Raw genomic sequence first — 22,339 nt, 5'->3', positions numbered from 1 at the left:
GCCTCCTGACTCCGGCCTCGCACTGGAAAATACACGTCACGAGAGGAACAGGACACGTAAGTCTGTTTCGTGGAATCTAGGCAGAGCATGGGTTTAGAAAAGGTATCCAACTCACACAGGGAAGGGTGATAAACTCTGTGGGGTTCCCACTGGTTAATTTTCATACACCATCATTTCCCCCAGACCATCCACTGCATCCCTCCTCCCCCCCCCCAACATTATACGGTTAAGAATGGGGTGTTATGTCGAGGGAACCAGCTGCGTCACATAACAGAACACTTTTCAGCTGACTGTTTCAGGTCCTCTAGCGTGGCCTGGGCTTTATCCTTCAGGGAATCAAGGTCCAGGTTCGGGATGCTGGTCAGCTGTCCGATAACAGAGTCCTTTTCCTCTTCCTCCTCGTTATCTTGCTCGATCATCTTGGCCAGCTCCTTTGGGAGCTCCACGTCCCCTCCTGCCAGCTGGATCTGACTATCATCTGTTTCATTCTACAGGGTCACATCGATCAAAGAGAAGAGCATGAGTGAGTAGTTCAGAATCAGGCTCTGGGACAGAGATAAGGAAGGAGAGAACAAGTAGGAAGTGGAAGAGAATAGAAGCTCCAGTTCAGCATTGTACTTAATCACTTGCTCAGCATTAAGCATGTGCTTCAGTGCCACTGAAATCAAAGAGACTGAAACATGTGCCTCGATGTTTTGCTGAGTAATGCTGGATTTCAGCACATGCTTAACGTTACTCAGGCGCTTAAGTCACCTGCTGAATCAGGATCAAATTGGGAGGATTAATACACTGACGAACCACAGGATGCCTTTGAGAGTCGGCACAACAGTTGGACAGGATCAGTAGCTACTGCGGAAAAGATTCACGGAAGAAAATTGTCTATGTATTCGAAAAAAAAATATCGACGCTAATGAGAGCTGGGTGAATGAGACAGAGAGACTCGTGAATTAATACGTGTTCCTTCACTTTGGTCATGTTTCCCCCTCTTGTGTGTTTACAGAAACAAACCCCTGAGCAATCCACTTACCTGGCACCAATGTTGGTAGAAAATGATTTTTGGCCTGCGTATAAGAAGTGCATGTGTGCTTATCCAATAGGGACACTGAAACAATAGCAAAGGACTGATCTGACCTTTCAAAAATCAACTCGGGGCAATTTAGAATATTCGCAATCAAGTCAGAGAATTTTTAAAAAGCGCTTTTTTGTTGAATTCACTTAAAGAAACTGTGATGTGCTTGAGTTATTCCATGAACAAAGAAGGAGGCTGAATTATAGTAGATTAAATTGTTCCCAGTGAATCATTCATACAGCTCTAAGCAGACGTACCACAATAGGAATTAGCCTAAGAAAGTGCAGGTGAAATGGAGGGGGGAGACAATGCCGGTTGAAGGAAGATATTGTTACTCTACTGTCAATGAAATCAATGGGAGTTAGGCGCCTAAATACCTTTGAGGATCTAGGCTCAAGTGACTGACTTCAGTGGAGTTTCTCATGATTTGCTATTTATATTGAGGTAGCAGCCAAATCCCTGGTGAAACTGAGATCAGTGAGAGTGGCTGCACAATGGGGCTTTGCAGACAGAAAGTGATTTTGAGCAGGAGAAGGTGAGTTGACAGTACAGCAGAATGGCTCACATGACAGACTGCCAGAAAAAAAACAGATGTACACGTAAGGCTATTACTAATTGCCACTCAAAGGGACTGCAGTCTTCTGGCCAGCCGGACAGGTGGCTGCATAGTGCAGTGGTATTGCTAGCTGCTAGGCATTAGCAGGTGAGCGTCAGCACAGGATTCCCGGCGCAGAGCTGTAAGGAAGGCATGAGAGTGTTGCACTGTGGTTTTTAAGAGGCTGCAGAGCTGGTATTGTATCTAATCCACCAGCCAGATTTAAAAAGGGGTCTGATTAATGAGTTAGAGGAACCTGTTAGCTAGAAAAATGTCATTGCTGTCACACTAGGCGCATATCTGGTGGTCATCACCAGGGCAGATGGAGTTGCTGGTAGTGGTACTGTTTTTCTATATCACGTAATGTTTAAATGTCATCAGGGAGCCAATCTGAAGAAAATCATAAAAATCACCAAAAGGGCCATAACTTGAAGATACATTGTCTAATTTTGACCAAAATTGGCAGAAAGCTTCTAAATACAATTGATAGCGCAACTATATACTCAAACTAGTACTGGTTTGGAAAATTTGGGAAATATGTATCCCCAAGTGATATATTTGATGCATTTTCCTGTCCTTTTAGGCCTTTGGGTAAAGCGAAAGTCTGTAGTCACACAACAGTATGAGTTCGTTTCTACCCTGTAATACATCAAAATGTTTGTCATTATTTGTAGAATGGACTGATATTGAGACGTTTTTTCTGTCTGCTATTTTATATTTTATGATTATGATTCCTGCATTGGCAACTGATGTTAATGCAGCGTATACCATGATGATGAAATATTGTGAGGCGATGTTCCACTCTCTGAGCCAAGACTGGGCCTATGTCGTGTATGATGAAGCAATCTACTGCAAAGCACAGATTATTAAATGGAGGAATCAAAAGGAATTTGACCATGACCACCTTGATGTGGGAGGCATGCATCGTGTAAAGAATTTCATGGGTGATCTAGGCAGTGTGATGTAGGAAAGTGGGTTTGAAGACATCCTTGTGGAAGCCAGCAACTATGGTGCTTCTGCCATCAGCCATACTCTAAGAGGAAGAGGATATAACTGTGGTGTTGGAATCCACAAACTTATAAATGAGGCAATGAATTGCTTGAAATGGGTGGCACTTAGTGATTCCATGAACAATGGTGAGAAGATGAGGAGAGATGCATCTTGGGAAAATTCAAACACTCATTGAAGCATTTGACGCTGTGGAGAAAGCACACAGAGAAGACAGAGTGGAAGTACAGAATGCTGTGGCAGACTTCATGAACAGAACCCAGTCAGCTCATGGACACTTATGTTACCCAAGGAACAATCTGTTCAGATACCATTCTGTTCTGGGAGAACTATGTAACAGATTTATCCCAACTACTGATGGATTACAGAGGAGCAAAGAGAGATGATAACAAGACTAGGGAACTTGAGACATTTGTAGTGTGGCCACGTGAATTATGCTAGGTGGGGATGTGTAACTGTAGCAGAAGCCAGACTTCTGGAGGAGCAGAAGCCAGCTATATATCATGCCCTAGCTGATAGCCAAGGAGCAGTATACTGGACTGCCAGACCCTTCAGTAGCATATGGCATGACATGGCTGTCGAGCAATCTCTCAGCAAGGACTGTGAGAAGCATCAGCATCTTTGACAAAAGATAAGGCTCTGACCAAGTATTACCTGACTGCACATTTTGAGGCAGCTGTAACAGCTATGACAAAACAAATGTGTGGAATGCAGCCTTCAGCAACAGAGCTCCACCAAGAAGCTACCACACAGCGCATGGCTACAGATGAAACTGCTGTCCCAGATATTAGAAAAGTTGTGACTGAATGACAAATCCTTTAAGCCCAGATGACAGACAGCCATGTGTGAACATTGCAGCGTCTACTGGGGCCCCACCTGAAATTGCAGAAAGTTTGTGAATGAGAAGAGAGAATGGCCTACAAGTAAGGAAGCAGTTTGTAACCAGTAGGCCGCAAAGGGGTGAGGTAGATCTCTTTGATCCCATAGAAAGGTCTAATCTCAAATCATTTGGTAATCTCAACAAGACAATCGAACAAAAGAAGCAGCAGATAGCACAAGAGACAGCTATTGATCATCAGATATTCTGCAAGCTGACAGTTATTGCCTAGTGCAGAGAGGTTGGTAGCCAGGGTGATATGAAGTGTGAGCTGGCACCTGTTCCACTTTCCCTCTTCAACTTGGTTGGAACTCTAAGAAAGACCCCAAAGAGCAGCACATTGTCTTGGCTGGAGAAAAATCTATCAATGGTTGAGCTACCAGCCTCCTGTGAGCCAACATTAGCTATTACTGACATCATGAGGATTCTGCCAATGGTGTGCACCAATCCTGCCAAGTCAAAGACTTTTGGGGAGCTGTCTGATGAGCTACTGACTGGGGATGGTGGTGTCCTAGCCGTGGGGTCAAGAGTGATTTATATGTTTTCTGTGACGCAATACATATTTAATACAAGGGGGAAGTTGAGGTGGCAGACCCCTGTTCGCATCCTTTCTCCTCAAGCACAGAAGAGAATGGAACCAGGGTCTTCAACAGCCCAGCTGAGTGCCCTAATGGCTGGGCTAGAGAGGGCTTCTTATGCCAGGCTCCTCTTTTGGCCCTATTTTAATATTTAATTAAAGTGGACCAGCTTCAATAGGAAAGACTGAAGGAGCTCATGGCTTGTTTCTCCTCAGGCAGCTGGAGGAGTTGAACAAGGGTCTTCAGCATCCCACCTGAGTACCCTAACCACTACAGAGGGCTACTCTTGCTTGTTTTTGCCCAATTGATATTTAATTAAAGCCCGGGGGAGCTCGCTGTTCAAATTGCTTTTCCTTATCAGGAAGCTGGAGGAATTGAACTAGGGTCTCCAACCGGCTAGGAGAGCACCCTAAGCACAGAGGGCTACTTGTGGCTGCTTTGGCTCACTTAATATTTAATTAAAGTGAATCAGCTGCAACAGGAAAACCTGTGGGAGCCCAACTTCTGAACATGTCATTGCCCAGCTGTTAGGACAGTCACTTGCAAGGTAGGAGAGCCCCGTTCAAATCCCATCTCATCAAGCAGCAGGGGATTGACCCAGAGTCTCCCACAGCCTGGGTGAGTACCCAGACCACTGGCCCACTGCATGATTTTCACACTTTTTGTGGCCCAATGAATAGTTAATTATGGAATTAAAGTGGAACAGCTTTGACAAGAGATGAGCCCACATCAGAAGATCCCTTTGTTCAGTGATTAGGGCTCTCACTTGAGCGAGGGCAGCTCTCTAGTCAAATCCCTTCTGCACACCAAGCAGAGAATTAAACTGACCCAGGGTCTCCTGTATTCAGGGCATGTACCCCAACCATTGAGTTACAGTCTAAGGGTGGCTATCTCCACTCCCCCACCCCCACAGGGCTGGCTTTAGGACCTGCGGGGCCTGATTCGAATACCCGGCGGCGGTCCGGGTCTTCGGCGGCACTTTGGCGGCGGGGGGTCTTTCACTCGGCTCCAGGTCTTCCGCGGCACTGAAGGACCCCCCCACCGCTGAAATGCCGCCAAAGACCCGGAGCGGACCGCCACCGGGTGCGTAAAAAAAACCAAAAAATTAAAAAGGCGCCTAAGGCGCGGGGCCCTCTTAGGCACAAGGCCCGATTCTGGGGAATCAGGGGAATCGGCCTAAAGCTGGCCCTGCATCCCCACACCTTGTATGGTGTTAGGTGGCCTATGAGCATGGCTACCAGAGTGAGCCCCACAGGGAAGCTATGCAGGGCCCTGCTTATTGCCCCTGGTTTGAGAATTGTGCTGGGGCTTAGGCATGAGCAAGGCATCTGGTGCCTAGCAGGAGGTAGCAGTGCCTGAAACTGGGACTTAACCTCCTATGTCCCTTTTTGGAGCTGGCTTTGTGTGCCTTGGTGTGGTCTGTGTTCTGGGGACACGCATGCTCAGTTCACGCCCCAGCTCAGCATTGCATGCCTGCTAACATAAGAACATAAGAACATAAGAAAGGCCGTACTGGGTCAGACCAAAGGTCCATCTAGCCCAGTATCTGTCTACCGACAGTGGCCAATGCCAGGTGCCCCAGGGGGAGTGAACCTAACAGGCAATGATCAAGTGATCTCTCTCCTGCCATCCATCTCCATCCTCTGACGAACAGAGGCTAGGGACACCATTCTTACCCATCCTGGCTAATAGATATTTATGGACTTAGCCACCATGAATTTATCCAGTCCCCTTTTAAACATTGTTATAGTCCTAGCCTTCACAACCTCCTCAGGTAAGGAGTTCCACAAGTTGACTGTGCGCTGCGTGAAGAAGAACTTCCTTTTATTTGTTTTAAACCTGCTGCCTATTAATTTCTTTTGGTGACCCCTAGTTCTTGTATTATGGGAATAAGTAAATAACTTTTCCTTATCCACTTTCTCAACATCACTCATGATTTTATATACCTCTATCATGTCCCCCCTTAGTCTTCTCTTTTCCAAACTGAAGAGTCCTAGCCTCTTTAATCTTTCCTCATATGGGACCCTCTCTAAACCCTTAATCATTTTAGTTGCTCTTTTCTGAACCTTTTCTAGTGCTAGAATATCTTTTTTGAGGTGAGGAGACCACATCTGTACACAGTATTCGAGATGTGGGCGAACCATGGATTTATATAAGGGCAATAATATATTCTCAGTCTTATTCTCTATCCCCTTTTTAATGATTCCTAACATCCTGTTTGCTTTTTTGACCGCCTCTGCACACTGCGTGGACATCTTTAGAGAACTATCCACGATGACGCCAAGATCTTTTTCCTGACTCGTTGTAGCTAAATTAGCCCCCATCATGTTGTATGTATAGTTGGGGTTATTTTTTCCAATGTGCATTACTTTACATTTATCCACATTAAATTTCATTTGCCATTTTGTTGCCCAATCACTTAGTTTTGTGAGATCTTTTTGAAGTTCTTCACAATCTGCTTTGGTCTTAACTATCTTGAGTAGTTTAGTATCATCTGCAAACTTTGCCACCTCACTGTTTACCCCTTTCTCCAGATCATTTATGAATAAATTGAATAGGATAGGTCCTAGGACTGACCCTTGGGGAACACCACTAGTTACCCCTCTCCATTCTGAGAATTTACCATTAATTCCTACCCTTTGTTCCCTGTCCTTTAACCAGTTCTCAATCCATGAAAGGACCTTCCCTTTTATCCCATGACAGCTTAATTTACGTAAGAGCCTTTGGTGAGGGACCTTGTCAAAGGCTTTCTGGAAATCTAAGTACACTATGTCCACCGGATCCCCCTTGTCCACATGTTTGTTGACCCCTTCAAAGAACTCTAATAGATTAGTAAGACACGATTTCCCTTTACAGAAACCATGTTGACTATTGCTCAAGAGTTTATGTTTTTCTATGTGTCTGACAATTTTGTTCTTTACTATTGTTTCAACTAATTTGCCCGGTACCGACGTTAGACTTACCGGTCTGTAATTGCCGGGATCACCCCTAGAGCCCTTTTTAAATATTGGCGTTACATTAGCTAACTTCCAGTCATTGGGTACCGAAGCCGATTTAAAGGACAGGTTACAAACCTTAGATAATAGTTCCGCAACTTCAAATTTGAGTTCTTTCAGAACTCTTGGGTGAATGCCATCTGGTCCCGGTGACTTGTTAATGTTGAGTTTATCAATTAATTCCAAAACCTCCTCTAGTGATACTTCAATCTGTGACAGTTCCTCAGATTTGTCACCTACAAAAGCCAGCTCAGGTTTGGGAATCTCCCTAACATCCTCAGCCGTGAAGACTGAAGCAAAGAATCCATTTAGTTTCTCCGCAATGACTTTATCATCTTTAAGCGCTCCTTTTGTATTTTCATCGTCAAGGGGCCCCACTGGTTGTTTAGCAGGCTTCCTGCTTCTGATGTACTTAAAAAACATTTTGTTATTACCTTTGGAGTTTTTGGCTAGCCGTTCTTCAAACTCCTCTTTGGCTTTTCTTATTACACTCTTGCACTTAAGTTGGCAGTGTTTGTGCTCCTTTCTATTTGCCTCACTAGGATTTGACTTCCACTTTTTAAAGGAAGTCTTTTTATCTCTCACTGCTTCTTTTACATGGTTGTTAAGCCACGGTGGCTCTTTTTTAGTTCTTTTACTGTTTTTCTTAATTTGGGGTATACATTGAAGTTGAGCCTCTATTATGGTGTCTTTAAAAAGGGCCCACGCAACTTGCAGGGATTTCACTTTAGTCACTGAACCTTTTAACTTTTGTCTAACTAACCCCCTCATTTTTGTATAGTTCCCCCTTTTGAAATTAAAGGCCACAGTGTTGGGCAGTTGAGGTGTTCTTCCCACCACAGGGATGTTGAATGCTATTGTATTATGGTCACTATTTCCAAGCGGTCCCGCTATAGTTACCTCTTGGACCAGCTCCTGCGCTCCACTCAGGATTAAATCTAGAGTCGCCTCTCCCCTTGTGGGTTCCCGTACTAGCTGCTCCATGAAGCAGTCACTTAAAGTATCGAGAAATTTTATCTCTGCATTTCGTCCTGAAGTGAAATGTTCCCAGTCAATATGGGGATAATTGAAATCCCCCACTATTATTGAGTTCTTAATTTTGATAGCCTCTCTAATTTCCCTTAGCATTTCATCATCACTATTACTGTCCTGGTCAGGTGGTCGATAATAGATCCCTAATGTTATATTTTTACTAGAGCATGAAATTTCTATCCATAGAGACTCTATGGAACCTGTGGATTCGCTTAAGATTTTTACTTCATTTGAATCTACACTTTCTTTAACATATAGTGCCACTCCTCCCCCTGCACGGCCTGTTCTGTCCTTCCGATATATTTTGTACCCCGGAATGATTGTGTCCCATTGATTGCTCTCAGTCCACCAGGTTTCTGTGATGCCTATTATATCTATATCCTCCTTTATCACAAGGCACTCTAGTTCACCCATCTTATTATTTAGACTTCTGGCATTTGTGTACAAGCACTTTAAAAACTTGTCCCTGTTTATTAGCCTGTCTTTTTCTGATGTGCCAGATTCTTTTTTATGTGGCTGTTTATCATCTGATCCGGCCCTTACATTATACTTTTCAGTCCTCTGCTCCTGACTATAACCTGGAGATTCTCTATCATCAGACTCTCCCCTAAGGGAAGTCTGTGTCCGATCCACACGCTCCTCTGCAGCAGTCGGCTTTCCCCCATCTCCTAGTTTAAAAACTGCTCTACAACCTTTTTAATGTTTAGTGCCAGCAGTCTGGTTCCACTTTGGTTTAGGTGGAGCCCATCTCTCCTGTATAGGCTCCTCCCATCCCAGAAGTTTCCCCAGTTCCTAATGAACGTGAACCCCTCCTCTCTACACCATCGTCTCATCCACGCATTGAGACTCTGAAGCTCTGCCTGCCTACCTGGCCCTGCGCGTGGAACTGGGAGCATTTCTGAAAATGCCACCATAGAGGTCCTGGACTTCAGTCTCTTCTTCAGTGCCTGCTGCATCAGTGCTGTCTGTTCCGCCATCTAAAATGCTGCTGGAGTTCTCTGGAGAGTTTGCCTTATTATAAAGCCAGGTCAGGGGAAAGGGCAGCCCCTCAAACTGTACCCCAGATGCTATTTTGGGTCTTCATCTGGCATATCAGGTCTCAAACCAATCTGGCTCTGCATTTGCATTTTACAGCATTTTAAAATTAAACACAGGTCATTTGCCAGGAAGGGAGCTGTATCCCACCACACATAGTACCTAAAGCCTTCTCCTAGCATATACATTTCCAAGCCAGTCTGACTCTGCCTATGACCTATAGAGCATTTGGCATTTCATGTCTGGCTCACAATAGCACCACTTTGTAGAACCAAAGGGACAGTCTAACGGTGCTCAGATTCTTGGCCGTTGGATCTCTGTGTTGGTCAGCTCAGGGGCAGGCTAGTAAGATATGTTCTGTATGAACACTGCTCATTTCCCCCTTAGCCTTGTGCAAAAGAAAAATGATTTCTTCCCATCCCAAGAACAAGTGTGAAATACCAGCTGTGGTGTGTCAGTAACCTAACTGCAGGCTGTCATTTATAAGCCTGCTCCCATTAGCCACAGGATGAGCAGTTTTGAGGGCAAAGAGCAGAAACTCAGTCATGGTCACACATCAAAGATGATCTGACAGTCCAGGAGGTAGCTCCGTCTCTGCCTGTTGATGGCTTATTAAATTAGGACCATTACTTTGAATTCATGGCATGGACAGACCTGACCTCACCAGAGAGGTAACAGAGACACAAGCAGTAGCTAAATCAAGTAGCCCTTGCTCAGGATATTAGGAAGATTTGAAGGTAGGTAACTGCAGTCCAGCCCATTGCTGCTTTTTCAAAGGCAGCAGCCTTTGTCTTAATGGTATCTTTGTTACAGTGTGATAAGAAGGAAGCATCTCTGCATAATGGGCGCTACCCGTTGTTTGCTAAAGACAAAACAAATGAGAAACTGCCAGCAACAATGGCCTCCTTCAGGCAGCACCTGAAACATGCTAATTATCAGTCACACATATGGAATCATGTACCAGCTCAGTATCTTTGTGTCCCCTGTCAATAACAGATGGGTGATGGATAGCAGGGGACAGCTTGTTCCCAAAATGATGGTGTTGGCACCTGCTCCAGAAGCCACCCTCACCTTTGTGCAGTGTGACTGTGAGACCACAAGGAAGCTTTGGTGTGCTCTGGTGCATGCAGCTGTGGCAGGGACGAGTGCAGCAACAGCGTATTGCACACATCAGACACAGATTCGAAGGGGGAGTAGAAACGTTTCAACTACCTGCAAATCACAGGGACTATTTTTGTGAGTAAATATTGCTCGAAGGGGTGCTGCATTAGCCATTCAGTGGCTCATAGTTATATGGAGGGTTATGTAAGCATACATGGTTATACTTTGTTATGCACACGATATATCAGACAAGACTTTCTAAGCCCTTCTACTAAGAGTCATTACTGTTATATAAGCGGTTTACAGATATTGTCATTGTAGTCAGTGGTAGTAAGACAATATTAATTACTTGAATACTGCGTGCAGTTCTGGTCACCCCATCTTAAAAAAGATATATTGGAATTGGAAAAGGTACAGAAAAGGGCAACAAAAATATTAGGGGTATGGAACAGCTTCCGTATGAGGAGAGATTAATAAGATCGGGACTTTTCAGTTTGGAAAAGAGACAACTAAGGGGGGATATGATTGATATAAAATCATGACTGGTGTGGAGAAAGTAAATAAGGAAGTGTTATTTACTCCTTCTCATAACTCAAGAGCCAGGGGTCACCAAATGAAATTAATAGGAAGCAGGTTTAAAACAAACAAAAGGAAGTATTTCTTCACACAACGCACAGTCAACCTGTGGAACTTTTTGCCAGAGGATGTTGTGAAGACCAAGACTATAACGGGGGTCAAAAAAGAATTAGATAAGTTCATGGAGGATAGATCCATCAATGGCTATTAGCCGGGATGGGCAGGCATGGTGTCCCTAACCTCTGTTTGCCAGAAGCTGGAAATGGATGACAGGAGATGGATCACTTGATGATTACCTGTTCTGTTCATTCCCTCTGAAGCACCTGGCATTGGCCACTGTTGGAAGACAGGATACTGGACTAGATGGACCTTTGGTCTGACCCAGTTTGGCCGTTCTTATGTTCTTACAGTTGTACCATGAGTGCTTTAGACTCATGTCTCCAGCTGAGCAGATAACTATGTTTTATAATTAAGGTTAGGGGTCTTATTATCTGCACAGCTTCAGAAAAAAAAGTCAGAAAAACGTTTCTCAAATTAGTCCATTCTACAAATAATGACAAATATTTCGATGTATAACATGGTACAAACAAGTTCATACTGTCGTGCGACTACAGATTTTTGCTTTAACCAAAGGGGGGGGGGGGGGAAAGATGGGAAAATGATAAAATATATCACCTGTACTATTTTGAGTAAGTGGTTGCATTATCAATTGTATTTCAAAACTTTCTGCCAATTTTGGTTAAAATTAGACAATGTTTCTCTGAGTTATGGCCCTTTTTGTGAGTTTCTGTTTTTCCCCAGATTGGATGCCTGATAACATTTAAATATAAAGTGATATAGAAAAAAACTGCACCACTTCTAGCATCTCCATCCACCCTGGTGATGAGCACCAGACATGTGCCTAGTCTGTGATAGCAAAGACATTTTTCTAGCTGATGGGTTAGTGCCCCAAATGGGTCTGGGTCTGGGCTGGTAGACTAGGGAAGCAGCAGGGCAATCAGTTGCAGTAGAAAGGCCTGTGGATAGAGGAACGCTGAGTGAGAGAGGATGTGACTAGAAGTGCACAGTCTTGCCTCAGTGGAAGTATTACCTTCCTGGGAAACTGACTAGAGCAGAGTGGTTCTTAGGAATGCAAACCCTGACTTAGCTGTAAATAGGACACAATCAGCCAGGCCAAGGGCTGATCCCCTCTCTGAGCTCATGCTTCCCCAAGAGCGTGGGGGTGGTGTGGGGCAGGAATCATACCTCCTATACCCCCATCCTGGTGCCTAGCTGGTAGCCTGCCCGGAGACAAGCTGCTGGAAAGAATGTCCTTGAGGAGCCATGAGCTGGGATCCAAAGAGTTCCCCTGAATGCAGGGCTGCTGACAAAGCAACAGAGGTGAGCGTGCCTCACTCTTTACCTTGGGGAGCCGGTACTTGTCTCTAAAGTGGGTCCGGAGCGTGGCTCTCTCTGCTTTACGCTGGGTGAACTGGGCATCCCTTTCCATCCTGGAAACAACATTAGAAAACAAAGGCTGTCAGCCTGCTTCCGCTCTGCTCGCTAGGCCGGGTCGGGTGAGGAGGTGTCCAATGCAGGTCACTAATGCCCATTCCCTGAGCTCCCGCATGCACTGAATGGAAGTCCTGATCTGACATGGACAGGTCTTAATTCGCCAGATGGGGCTCAAAGGCTGCTTTCCAACTGGCATCCAGGAAAGGCTTTCCCCACCTGAGCCTCTCTCTCCTACAGCCACACACAGGAATACAGCAGCATCAGGGGAACGAGTTTACTGCCAGTTTCTATTGCAAACGCCTGCCTGGGCATTATACATAATATAATCAGCACATAACACATGGTGAAAAAAACCCTCCAGTGTTTACAGTCAAGAACAAATACGTCGATGACCCCCCCCCCCCCTGCAGCTATTTTGGGCCGTCTTTCAGGATCCTCCCAACTTTAGTTTATTTAATGGTCAGCCAACTGGAGGCTAGAAGCCAGCTGGAAATGGATACAACCTTCTCTTCAGCCTGCTTGATTATTTGTTTCTTCAAGTCAATTACTTTTTCACCTGAATTTCATTGCCACAGAAATCAGTCAATGCATGAGCCCAGTTTGAGATGCAAATGGGGTGCAGCAAACGGGCCTGGACAAGTTCAGTGACCAGATTAAAGCCCTTTTAGGCAGGTGGCGGTAAGGGAAGCTCTTTCTCCAGGCTTGTCTTTGTCAGGTTTGAAGGCTCTGCGTGTGCGGAGGAAACCTGAATGCAATCTGGCCCAGATTGCGGTGACGCCCTTGTGCATGCTAGTTCACACCCAGCGCTTCGCGCCTTCAACACGGACAGACATTCGCCACCCTCCACCCCAATAAAGCAGGAACCGGAGACACCAAACCAAACTTTGGGGGAGAGCCATAAAAAATAACTGTAGTGAAATGTGGCCCAGGAGGAGAAGACGAACCCAGCTCGCCGATGCGAAAGCGGATTAAGAGATTATGGGTTCCATTAAAACGGCATCACTAAAATTCCCCGCCTTCCACAACCATTTGAACGTATTTCGTGCAATGCCGTCTTCCGCCTGGCGCCTGCTTTGAAAAGGCAAAGACAAGGCGGCCATCTGGTAGTTGGGTGTAAACCAACCAACGACCCCCACCCCAGCACTTTCCCAAACTGCAGCTCAGCTTCTGCGCTGGCTCCGCTGCGAGTTTAAAACCAGGAATACTCGGGGGTTGACGGGGCGCTGAAGTTAGTTGCAGCCCAGCCGCACGCTCTGCCCCGGGGTGTGCTGGGCTTTGGGCTAGAACAATTGGCCTAACTCAGCCGCAGCCCGCCGGTTCGCTGGGTTACAGGAGTCGCTCAGTTAGGTGAATGGTCTGGTCGGGTTAGGCAATGAAAGTCTGGGCTGCTCTAGGGGCGGAGACGCTGGGGAATTTCCCCCGTACACCGCACTCTCCACCACACCCCCCCGTCTCCCATGCTCCCGTTCCCTTCGGTGGGGCTTCCTGTCTGGCAGCTACCCCGTGGGGCAGTCCCGATTTGCTGGCCAGGAGCCCCTTGATGCACTGAGCAAAAGTCCGAATGCCTCTGACATATTTTGGAGGGGGGGGGGTGTCATGAATCTCGTGGACAAGTTTAACGGGCTTTTTTTCACCTGGTCCCGAACGGAAAGCCCGTCAGGGGAGCAGAGGAGGTGGGTGAAGGGCTCCCACGGTCCGAGGCATCTGCCCTACGGGGGAGATGAGGTGGCCAGAAGGGCTAGCATGAGCATCACACACCGCAAGCCCCCCAGGCGCGCTCCGGGAGCCCAGCGCACTTACTTTTCCTCCACTAGCTGCTTCTGGTATTCTTCATACTCCTCCCGCGTCATGCCCTGGGCTTCGGCCGGGGATTTCTCGCCATCCCCCCTTCTCCTCGCCGCCCAGCCCCCCGGTGAGGTTCTTCAGCTGGCCGCCCACCATGGACTTCACCATGAACGCCATAGCGGGGCGGGCCGGGGGGGAGTTGCGGCTCGGCTGAACGAGAAGCGGCGGTGTGGCTGGAGCGCTCTGCCCCCGCTAGGCTCCCGGCGCCCGGGCTCAGGCCAGCCCCGCTCCGCCTCCCATGGATGAGCGGCTCCGCTCTGCCGGGAGCTTTACGGGTCGGCACCCGAGCCGATGGACAGCTCCGAGCGCCTCCGCCTTGCTTAGCCGCGCGGCCAGCGCCACTCAGGGATGCACTCGACGGGGCTCAGGGACAAGGTTCAGCACCACGACGCGTGGACAGCTCCAGCCGAGCGGGGTTGCGTGTGTGCCGGAGAGGGGCGAGGGCTCCCCCGCTTCTATAGGCGAACGTGCCCCCAGCGGTGCTGAGCTATTCTGAGCTCGACTTGCAGCCTCCCCGAGCTTTACTCTGCCCCCTCGCTCCCCCTCCCACCCCACCCACCACGCCCCTTTGGAAAGGAGGATTAACTTGTTTACTGGTGTGACGCCAGCAGACCACATGGCTCCAGCCCCAGTCTCCTGCCTACAACCCTCACCTTCGCTCCGTGCAGCTAAAACATGGGGCGGATGACAGCGAATTAACATTGGAGAGGCTTTTTTCACACCCTGGCTGCAGCGTGTGCGTGACTGAGAATGAGAGCGAATAGATGGAGATGTATGAACGTTCTGCAGCATCCCTATGGGAGAACAGTGGCCAAAAGAAATCATCAGCCAAAATTAAAATCCAGCCTGGTAATCACTGTAAGAGCGATAAAATCTCCCCCTCCCCGCCTTTAAAGGGTGAGTATTGGCGCTGAGGGCAGTAGCTTGCCTCTCCAGAATAGTGCTAACAGTGGCAGTCATGAAAGTTTCCAATGTTTTAATGCAGGGGTTCTCAAACTTCATTGCACCGTGATCCCCTTCTCACAACAAAAACTACATGACCGGGGCAGGGGGTGACCGAAGCCTGATCCCACCTGAGCCCTGCCACCCTAAACCGGGGGCGGGGGGAACTGGGCAGTGGGGCTCAGGCTTCGGCTTTGGCCCCAGGGACCAACAAGTCTAACGCCAGCCCTGGCGACCCCGTTAAAACAGGTCACAACTAGCGACCCACTTTGGGGTCCTGATCCACAGTTTGAGAACCGCTGTTTTAATCTTCTAGATTAAAACCCAATAAATTAAAAAACTCTCCTGAGCCTGAGCAGGGGTTTTGCTGTGGTGGAGATTACTGATGCTTGGGAGACTTGTGTGTCATCAGCGATTGCTCCCAGTGCTTCAGCTGGGAGCAGAGTCCCAGCTCAGCCTTCCTTGGGGAAGCTTGCTAGAAAGTGAGAGGAAGACATTTACAGAGGGAAATGCTATGTGACATGTGCAAGATAATGCCAGAGTTCAACCCTCCTCTTCGATTTGCTGTTTGGAAAGAAGGGGGGGGGGGGAAACCTTGCAAAAATCGAGCCATCTCAACAAGCCAGCCAAATCTTGCAGTCGCTGCTGCTTCGATGGAGACCAGGCAACTTTCACAATGAATCAGTGACTTCCAAGATAATGTGGTTTCCAGACAGCAGCTTCAGCACCATAATGAATGTAATCACCCAAACCACACGTTATCCCATGGACCCCAACCCATAAACGCGGTACAACGGCTCCTTTACTTTAACTACAATCCCAATGTCAAATGGTGAAAAAATGTATTTGACAGAGACAGTGGAGCCTTGCCCCAAATCTATCAAATTCAGAATAACATATGCTCCAGTCAGTTCATTGAAGGACACAGCCCAAGTTATTTGCAGGAATAAAGAAAGTCCCTCTCTGTTTTTCCCCCCCCCCCCGACCGCGGGTTTTTCCTGATCTGGACTTTCCCCTTTAAAAAAAATTATTCCTTGATGTCCCCATCTGCCTTCTCTCTGCAGTGAGCAACTACAAGGAAAGCCCTTTCAAATGCATTCAGAGAATTGAGAGAGAGCTCAGAGCTACAGTTAAAGAAACCATCCTCAAAACGTCATTTCAAGGGTACAGGGAGGAAAACGCTCAGCTGCAGTCAATGGGAGTCTTTCCACTGACTCCAGTGAGTTTCGGATCAGGCCTATATAAGAGAGCGATGCTTTAACTAAATGTAAAAAAGCCCTGGAAATCGCATAAGGCTTCATTAAAGTGCTTGCTTAAATCAGGAGGACGCATAAGGGGGAAGATCTTTGGTTTCACTCTATAATTCTTTCCTCCCCTTTCGAGTTCATGAATAACAATCTTATTCTGACCCCCCTATTGAATCTTTTACCTACTGCAGTATCACAGACTTGGGGGGCTTTGCAACTAACGATGATCCAAAAAAAAAATGCACCTAATTGCCAGCTGGCATCATCGTGTTTAACATACATTCTTTGCTCTCTCTTTCTCTCCCAAAACTATGTAAGAATTGTTTTATTTTCAATAATGAAATCCCCGTTTGTGGCAAATCATTTAGATTCCTGAATTTAAAGACAATCTCTGGAGATTAAAATGACTGAACAGCTGTGACTCCACAGACCATGATGAAGGGGGAGGGGACGTGCCTATGCCCCCAGTATAGCTACAAGCAAAACTTTCTCTGGTTAAAATCAAGATTTTTTTTTTGCTTGAATAATAATCTGGGATTTGAAGGTCATTCATTAACTATCAGGCAATGGTACATTTAAGGACAGAAGGGTTTGGCACTCCAATCAGTCATCAGTGTTATTATGTTATTATGACTGCCTATTTTGTGACTAGTAATTTTGTGTGCCTCAGTTTGCTCAACACTATCTGAAAATCAGGTCCCTTTAAGGCACCTCAAGTTGGGCACCCCAAATCATTAGTTACTTTGGAAAAAATGAGGCCCCTTTTCTTACAGTAGGAGGCGCCCTTCTCAGCTGTCCAGAGACACTAAGCAAACCATTTTCACTGGCTTTGGGGGGGATTTTTCTCTTGCAGTAGTGCCTAGAGGGCTCAGTCAGAATCAGGGCTTCATATAGCCAGACACGGCCCCTGATCTGAAGGTCTTACAATCTAATGTACATTACCACATTTACAGAAACAGCACTTAACTTTATTTTTAATTTCCCCAGTGATCCGGCATTCCTCCTGGTTATGAAATGGCTTTAGAATGATGAAGACCCTTGGAGCTTTCTGGCTGGCTGCTGGTGATGTCATACCCATCGCTGTAATGCCCAGGTCTGACTGTTTTCCTTATGTGCAAATTACATAGCACAGAAGCCAGAGTTACAGGCCTAAGAGTCACTCAGCTCTCAGTTCACTATGCCTATGTGGAGTGTATTATCATGGTCCAGAAACATGCCTGTACTTGTTGGGCCCTCTTGATTACTTAATGATGCACTAGCAACCAATGAGAATAACAGAGTAAGCAACAGTTTAGAGTTTTGGGGTTGGTACCTCAGGTCCAGCTGAGTTGTGCTTGATCAGAGGGAGTGGGGGTGGGGAGAGGCAAAGCTGATGGTACTTCACCTGTATCGTCCCATCCCCCAATCCTGGGCCTCTTTGAATCCTGGCTCAACTTCAAGCAGCCTCCAGACTTAACGGGTTTGAGGAGCTGGCCCTTGGTTTTTATCAATCCCCGACAGAAGGACTTTTGCTTAGTCAGGATATCTAGGAAAAGGTTTATAAACCCTGCTGAACTTTTCATTCTGCTGTAGCAAAACAGAGCAGCAGCCTGGGTCTACCTTCAGGTGGGTTTAATCACACATATGGCCCCATTGCCATTTCTTGTTTTGCACAGAGCTGAGACCAGCTGCGAAGTCTGGACCCAGATATGACTTTTCCCCCAAGTTCAGGGGTATTTGAAACTAGGACTTTCCTTCTGGCCGCGCTTTATCATTGTTAATTCAAGTCAGACTCCATCACTGAGTCAGGGTCTCCACACCTGTTCTACACCAGGGGTTCTCAACCTTTTTCTTTCTGAGGCCCCCCCAAACATCCTATAAAAACTCCACAGCCCGCCTGTGCCACAACAACGCTTTTTCTGCATATCTAGTGGATTAAAAGCCAGGGCTGGCATTATGGGGTAGCAAGCAGGGCAATTGCCTGGGGCCCCATGTCACGGCGGGGGGGGGGGGAGGGGGCGCAAAACTAAGTCGTTTGAGCTTTGGCTACAGCCCAGGGCAGTGGGGCTCAGGCTTCAGCTTCAGCCCCGAACACTGGCCCTAGTCTCTGGTTTATTTTGGTGGACCCCCTGAAACCTGCTCATGACCCGCAGTGGGCCCCGGACCCCCGGTTGATAACCACTGCTCTAGACCACAGCACACTAACTAGAAATCTAGGACACGTAGAGTGCCCAGCTCTGCTTTGAAGCATCAGATGAATTCTTCACTTCCAGCTGAGAGGGAGCATTGTCTAGCAGTTAGAGCAAGAGACTTGAAATCAGGACTGATTTTTTTCCCAGCTGGATCAGAAGCGTCAACTAAAGTGTAGCCTCCTTGTCTGGGAAACTAAGTGAAAGTGGCTTCCGATGAGCTGTGCTGCTTGGCTGACCCCAGTCAGGGATGCAGGAGAAACACCAGGTGACTGGCTATCCTGAGGGAGCAAACAAGTTCACAGGAAACCTCCATGGGCAATTTGCAGACACAAACAACATTGGAGTGAACCGCAGCTGGCAAGGGATGTGGGTCAGACACAGATTAATTCCAAATACTTCTGTGGTTCAAGCCAAACAGCCCACACCGCTCAGACAATACAACTTAGTCACAGGGCTGTGATGAGGCTTCATTAGAAAATAATATTTGGGGGCTGATCCTGCCCCCCACTGGCTCCACCATACTCGTCTGGATACATATAAGTACTGTTAACAGCACAGGGGAGAATTTTCCTTGTGTGGGGATGCTGTATGCTGCTAGCTATCTTTGCTACTTACCTGACCCCCATCACTACAGTATCTGAGCTCCTCCCAATCTTTAATGTAATTGATGCTCATGACACCACCACAAAGCAAGGTGGCACTGCTGTTCCCATTTTACAGATGGGGAACTGAGACAGAGAGGGGCTAAGGCCCAGATCCTCAAAGATATTTAGGTACCTAATGCCCATTGAACTCTATGTGAGATAGGCACCTAAATACCTTTGTTGGGCTCGCCCGGGGTCACACAGGATGTTTGTGGTGGAACAGGAAGTGAGCCCACTAGCCCAGGTAACAGTTCTAGCCACCAGGCTATTCTCTGGTCCATTCTCCCAGCCTTCTGCACTACCACCATATGTGATCTAGCTGGAGTGGGGCTAGAGGTGGGAAAAGAGCAGGATCTATAGGAGTTCTGGGCTGCTCCAGGCTGCAGCCCAGCCGAGAGGCATCCCAGATAAGGCTGCTGCTAATTAAAGCAGCCCCTGGGGCATCTGTATTTTACACTGAGGTTGGATGGGAGGCTCAGAATCCAGAAGTCACTAAGACAACTTGAAGTCACCTTCCCCACTCCTCTGAGGTGTGGCACAGAATCAGCCCTGTGGAGCTTCCGGCAGGGGGGCTGGAACAACTTTTATAGTGGGGGTGCTGCTGATGGAAACCATGTACTTGGTGCTTGTTATTACTACATCAAACCAGGGGGAGTGGCAGCCCCCCCAGCACCCCTAGTTCCAGCACCACTGGCCTCAGGTGCAATGGGATACATCAGTGAAAGCATCATATTACTGCTTATCAAGGTGTGCATTTGCCACATCATGTTTTAATTGTGGTTACATAACTTACGTGGTTGAGAAACACGAAATGGGGAGCTACAACATCACCCCCCCCCCCCAGATTGTCACTGACTGCCAAGCTCGGTGATAACTGATCCACACTGCTTAGATTAGGAGGTAAAAAAGCAGGAGGGCCCAGATCCTTAAAGGTATTTAGGTGCCTAACTCCCATTGAAATAAATGGGCATTAAGGCACCTAAATACCTTTGACGATTTGGGCTGAGGTGGACTTGAGACCCATAAGAAGAAGTAAGTGCAACTGGTGGGCAATGAAGCTTTTGATGAAAATGCTAAAGGAAACAGCGAGAGGTTAAAAAGCAGAATTAAGACTAATACAGGCTGCAAGAATGAGCCTTAGGTTCTTTGCAGCCTTCTGCAACGATCTCCCTATCCTAGGACAATGTGCCTGGACTGATGTAGGTGTTACATAGCTCAATAACCAGCACCCCGGCATTTACTTTTATGGGGCTTGGGGGCATCCTGCCCCACGGAAAGATCTTCCACATGCCGCACATTGGTTGCCTGCCCTTCTACCCTGTTTGCCAGGTAGGCCTAGAAGCAGTCAGGATCGAGGTGAGAGGTGGAAGAGAGAGAGGAATATGAGGCTTTCACCTCTCATCTTTCTGACAGGCTGAATGTTCTCCACTTCAGTCTGCTCTGCCTTAAGGGTGTCTCCAGGCTGGGAGTGCCAGCACACTCCTCCCTGAACTAGAATATTGTCATGGCAACAAGCTTCATCTGAGGACAAGAAGAAGGTCCTCCTCTCCCCATATCAGTCAGTAAGGGCTATGTGTGTGGCTCAATGCTCCTCCATCCCCCAGGGGTGAAGACATCTTCTTCCATAAGCCTTACATCTAGGCTCTCAGCTTCTGAAGGAAGGCCGGCTGGATACTGGGGCTAGAACTCACATCCCCCATGGAGTGAGGCCTGGGCTGCTCCATGGTGGGCAATTTAACATTCTCTTTTCTCTGGGTAGCCAAGCTGTTCCTTAGCCACTAAATATATTCCAGTAAGTATGAATCATCCTTCCGCGAGGACTCTAACCTGTAGTAATTAGATGTAAATCCTTGCATGACCCATTATATTAGCTTATGCTATATCACATATCTTCATGGATTATAAGGAGAGGGGGAGGAAACCTCACCCAGTGGAAGCCAACCTAACACAAGTTGGCAGAAGTTAAGAGCATCCTTTCCTCATTTTGACATCTGATTTGAATAGGAGACAGGGCTAGGAGCAGAGCCGTTTGCTTCCATGCATTTGCTGCTAAAAGCACTGGCATTCAGGAACTGTTTCAACACAGAGAATCATAGAAATGTTGGGTTGGAAGGGACTTCAAAGGGTCATGTAGTCCAACCCCCTGCACTGAGGCAGGACTGAGTAAACCCAGAGCATCCCTGACAGGTGCGTGTCCACCCTGTTTTTAAAACCTCCCATCAGGGGATTCCACAAGCTCCGCATCAATACATGTGTCTAAGGAGAGCTAGCTCCACCAGGCCATGAGGAGCAGTCAGGATCCCCTGCACTAGAGCATGCCCCAGTGAGAGCTCACGTTCACTTGACACCGAGGAGAGATTTGGAGAGGACTAGACCTCTCATTTCTCTTCTAACATGGAAGGGTTGTTCTTCCATGTTATATGGTATCTTTGTGGGGATTACTTAAGCCTGTCATGATGAGGTATCTCTCTACAGGGATCTTTGTCATTCATTCATTCCTGATTCTGAGGTGTTCAGGCACTACTGTGATAAGAGACATAAGTCAATAGATCTTCATTTCCAAAGCTCATGCACCTTAGCTTCTCTGTCTCCAGTCTTCCAGCAGAAGGAAGGGTAATGTTGGGAGTTGAGATGCTGGATCTGATTAATGAGAAGCTGTCATTAGAATATATATTTTGAACCTGAAGCCCAAGACACGGCACACCCTGCAGAAGTCAGTCTCTGTAAGGTCCCTGGGAGTGTCATCAACTCCTTTCAGCAGGTTAATGGTCTCCTCAGTGGGACAAATTCTCCTTTCAATTACTCCAGTGCAACTCCATTGAAATCAATTAAGTTGCACCGGAGGAAGGAGAAGTTTGTCCAACATACATATAGCAGTAGGTCCGGTGAGGAAGTACATGGCCTTGACTTTTGATGTGATCTTCAAAAACATTTGCTCTGTGCCCAGAGGAAGAAAAAGGAAGAGTCCTTAGATGATGCCCACCCTGTTTCCTTTGGGCATTTTACTCTTAAATCTGTGGGGAGATTTTTAGACATTCCAAGACTCTGGGTTGCAGAGTTCAGTCCTTGAAAGGTGTGTGTTGGAGTTATCAATGCGGGCGAGGAGGGGAAGGAATGAGAATTCAACTC

General features: G+C 47.1%; 1 protein-coding gene across 1 annotated transcript; it reads right to left on the bottom strand.

Annotated features, from left to right (window-relative positions):
- Positions 1-263: 263 nt before the first annotated feature.
- CPLX3 (complexin 3) lies at positions 264-14,323 on the bottom strand. The gene is given in 4 exon segments (XM_065412754.1): positions 264-488; positions 12,270-12,357; positions 14,162-14,251; positions 14,253-14,323. Coding segments are annotated over 4 exon segments (474 nt in total).
- Positions 14,324-22,339: the final 8,016 nt, after the last annotated feature.

The sequence above is a fragment of the Emys orbicularis genome, chromosome 10, assembly GCF_028017835.1.
Source record: "Emys orbicularis isolate rEmyOrb1 chromosome 10, rEmyOrb1.hap1, whole genome shotgun sequence".
Taxonomy (NCBI): Eukaryota; Metazoa; Chordata; order Testudines; family Emydidae; genus Emys; species Emys orbicularis.
The sequence above is the reverse complement of the archived record's forward strand: the minus strand, read 5'-3'. Positions and strand labels throughout refer to the sequence as shown.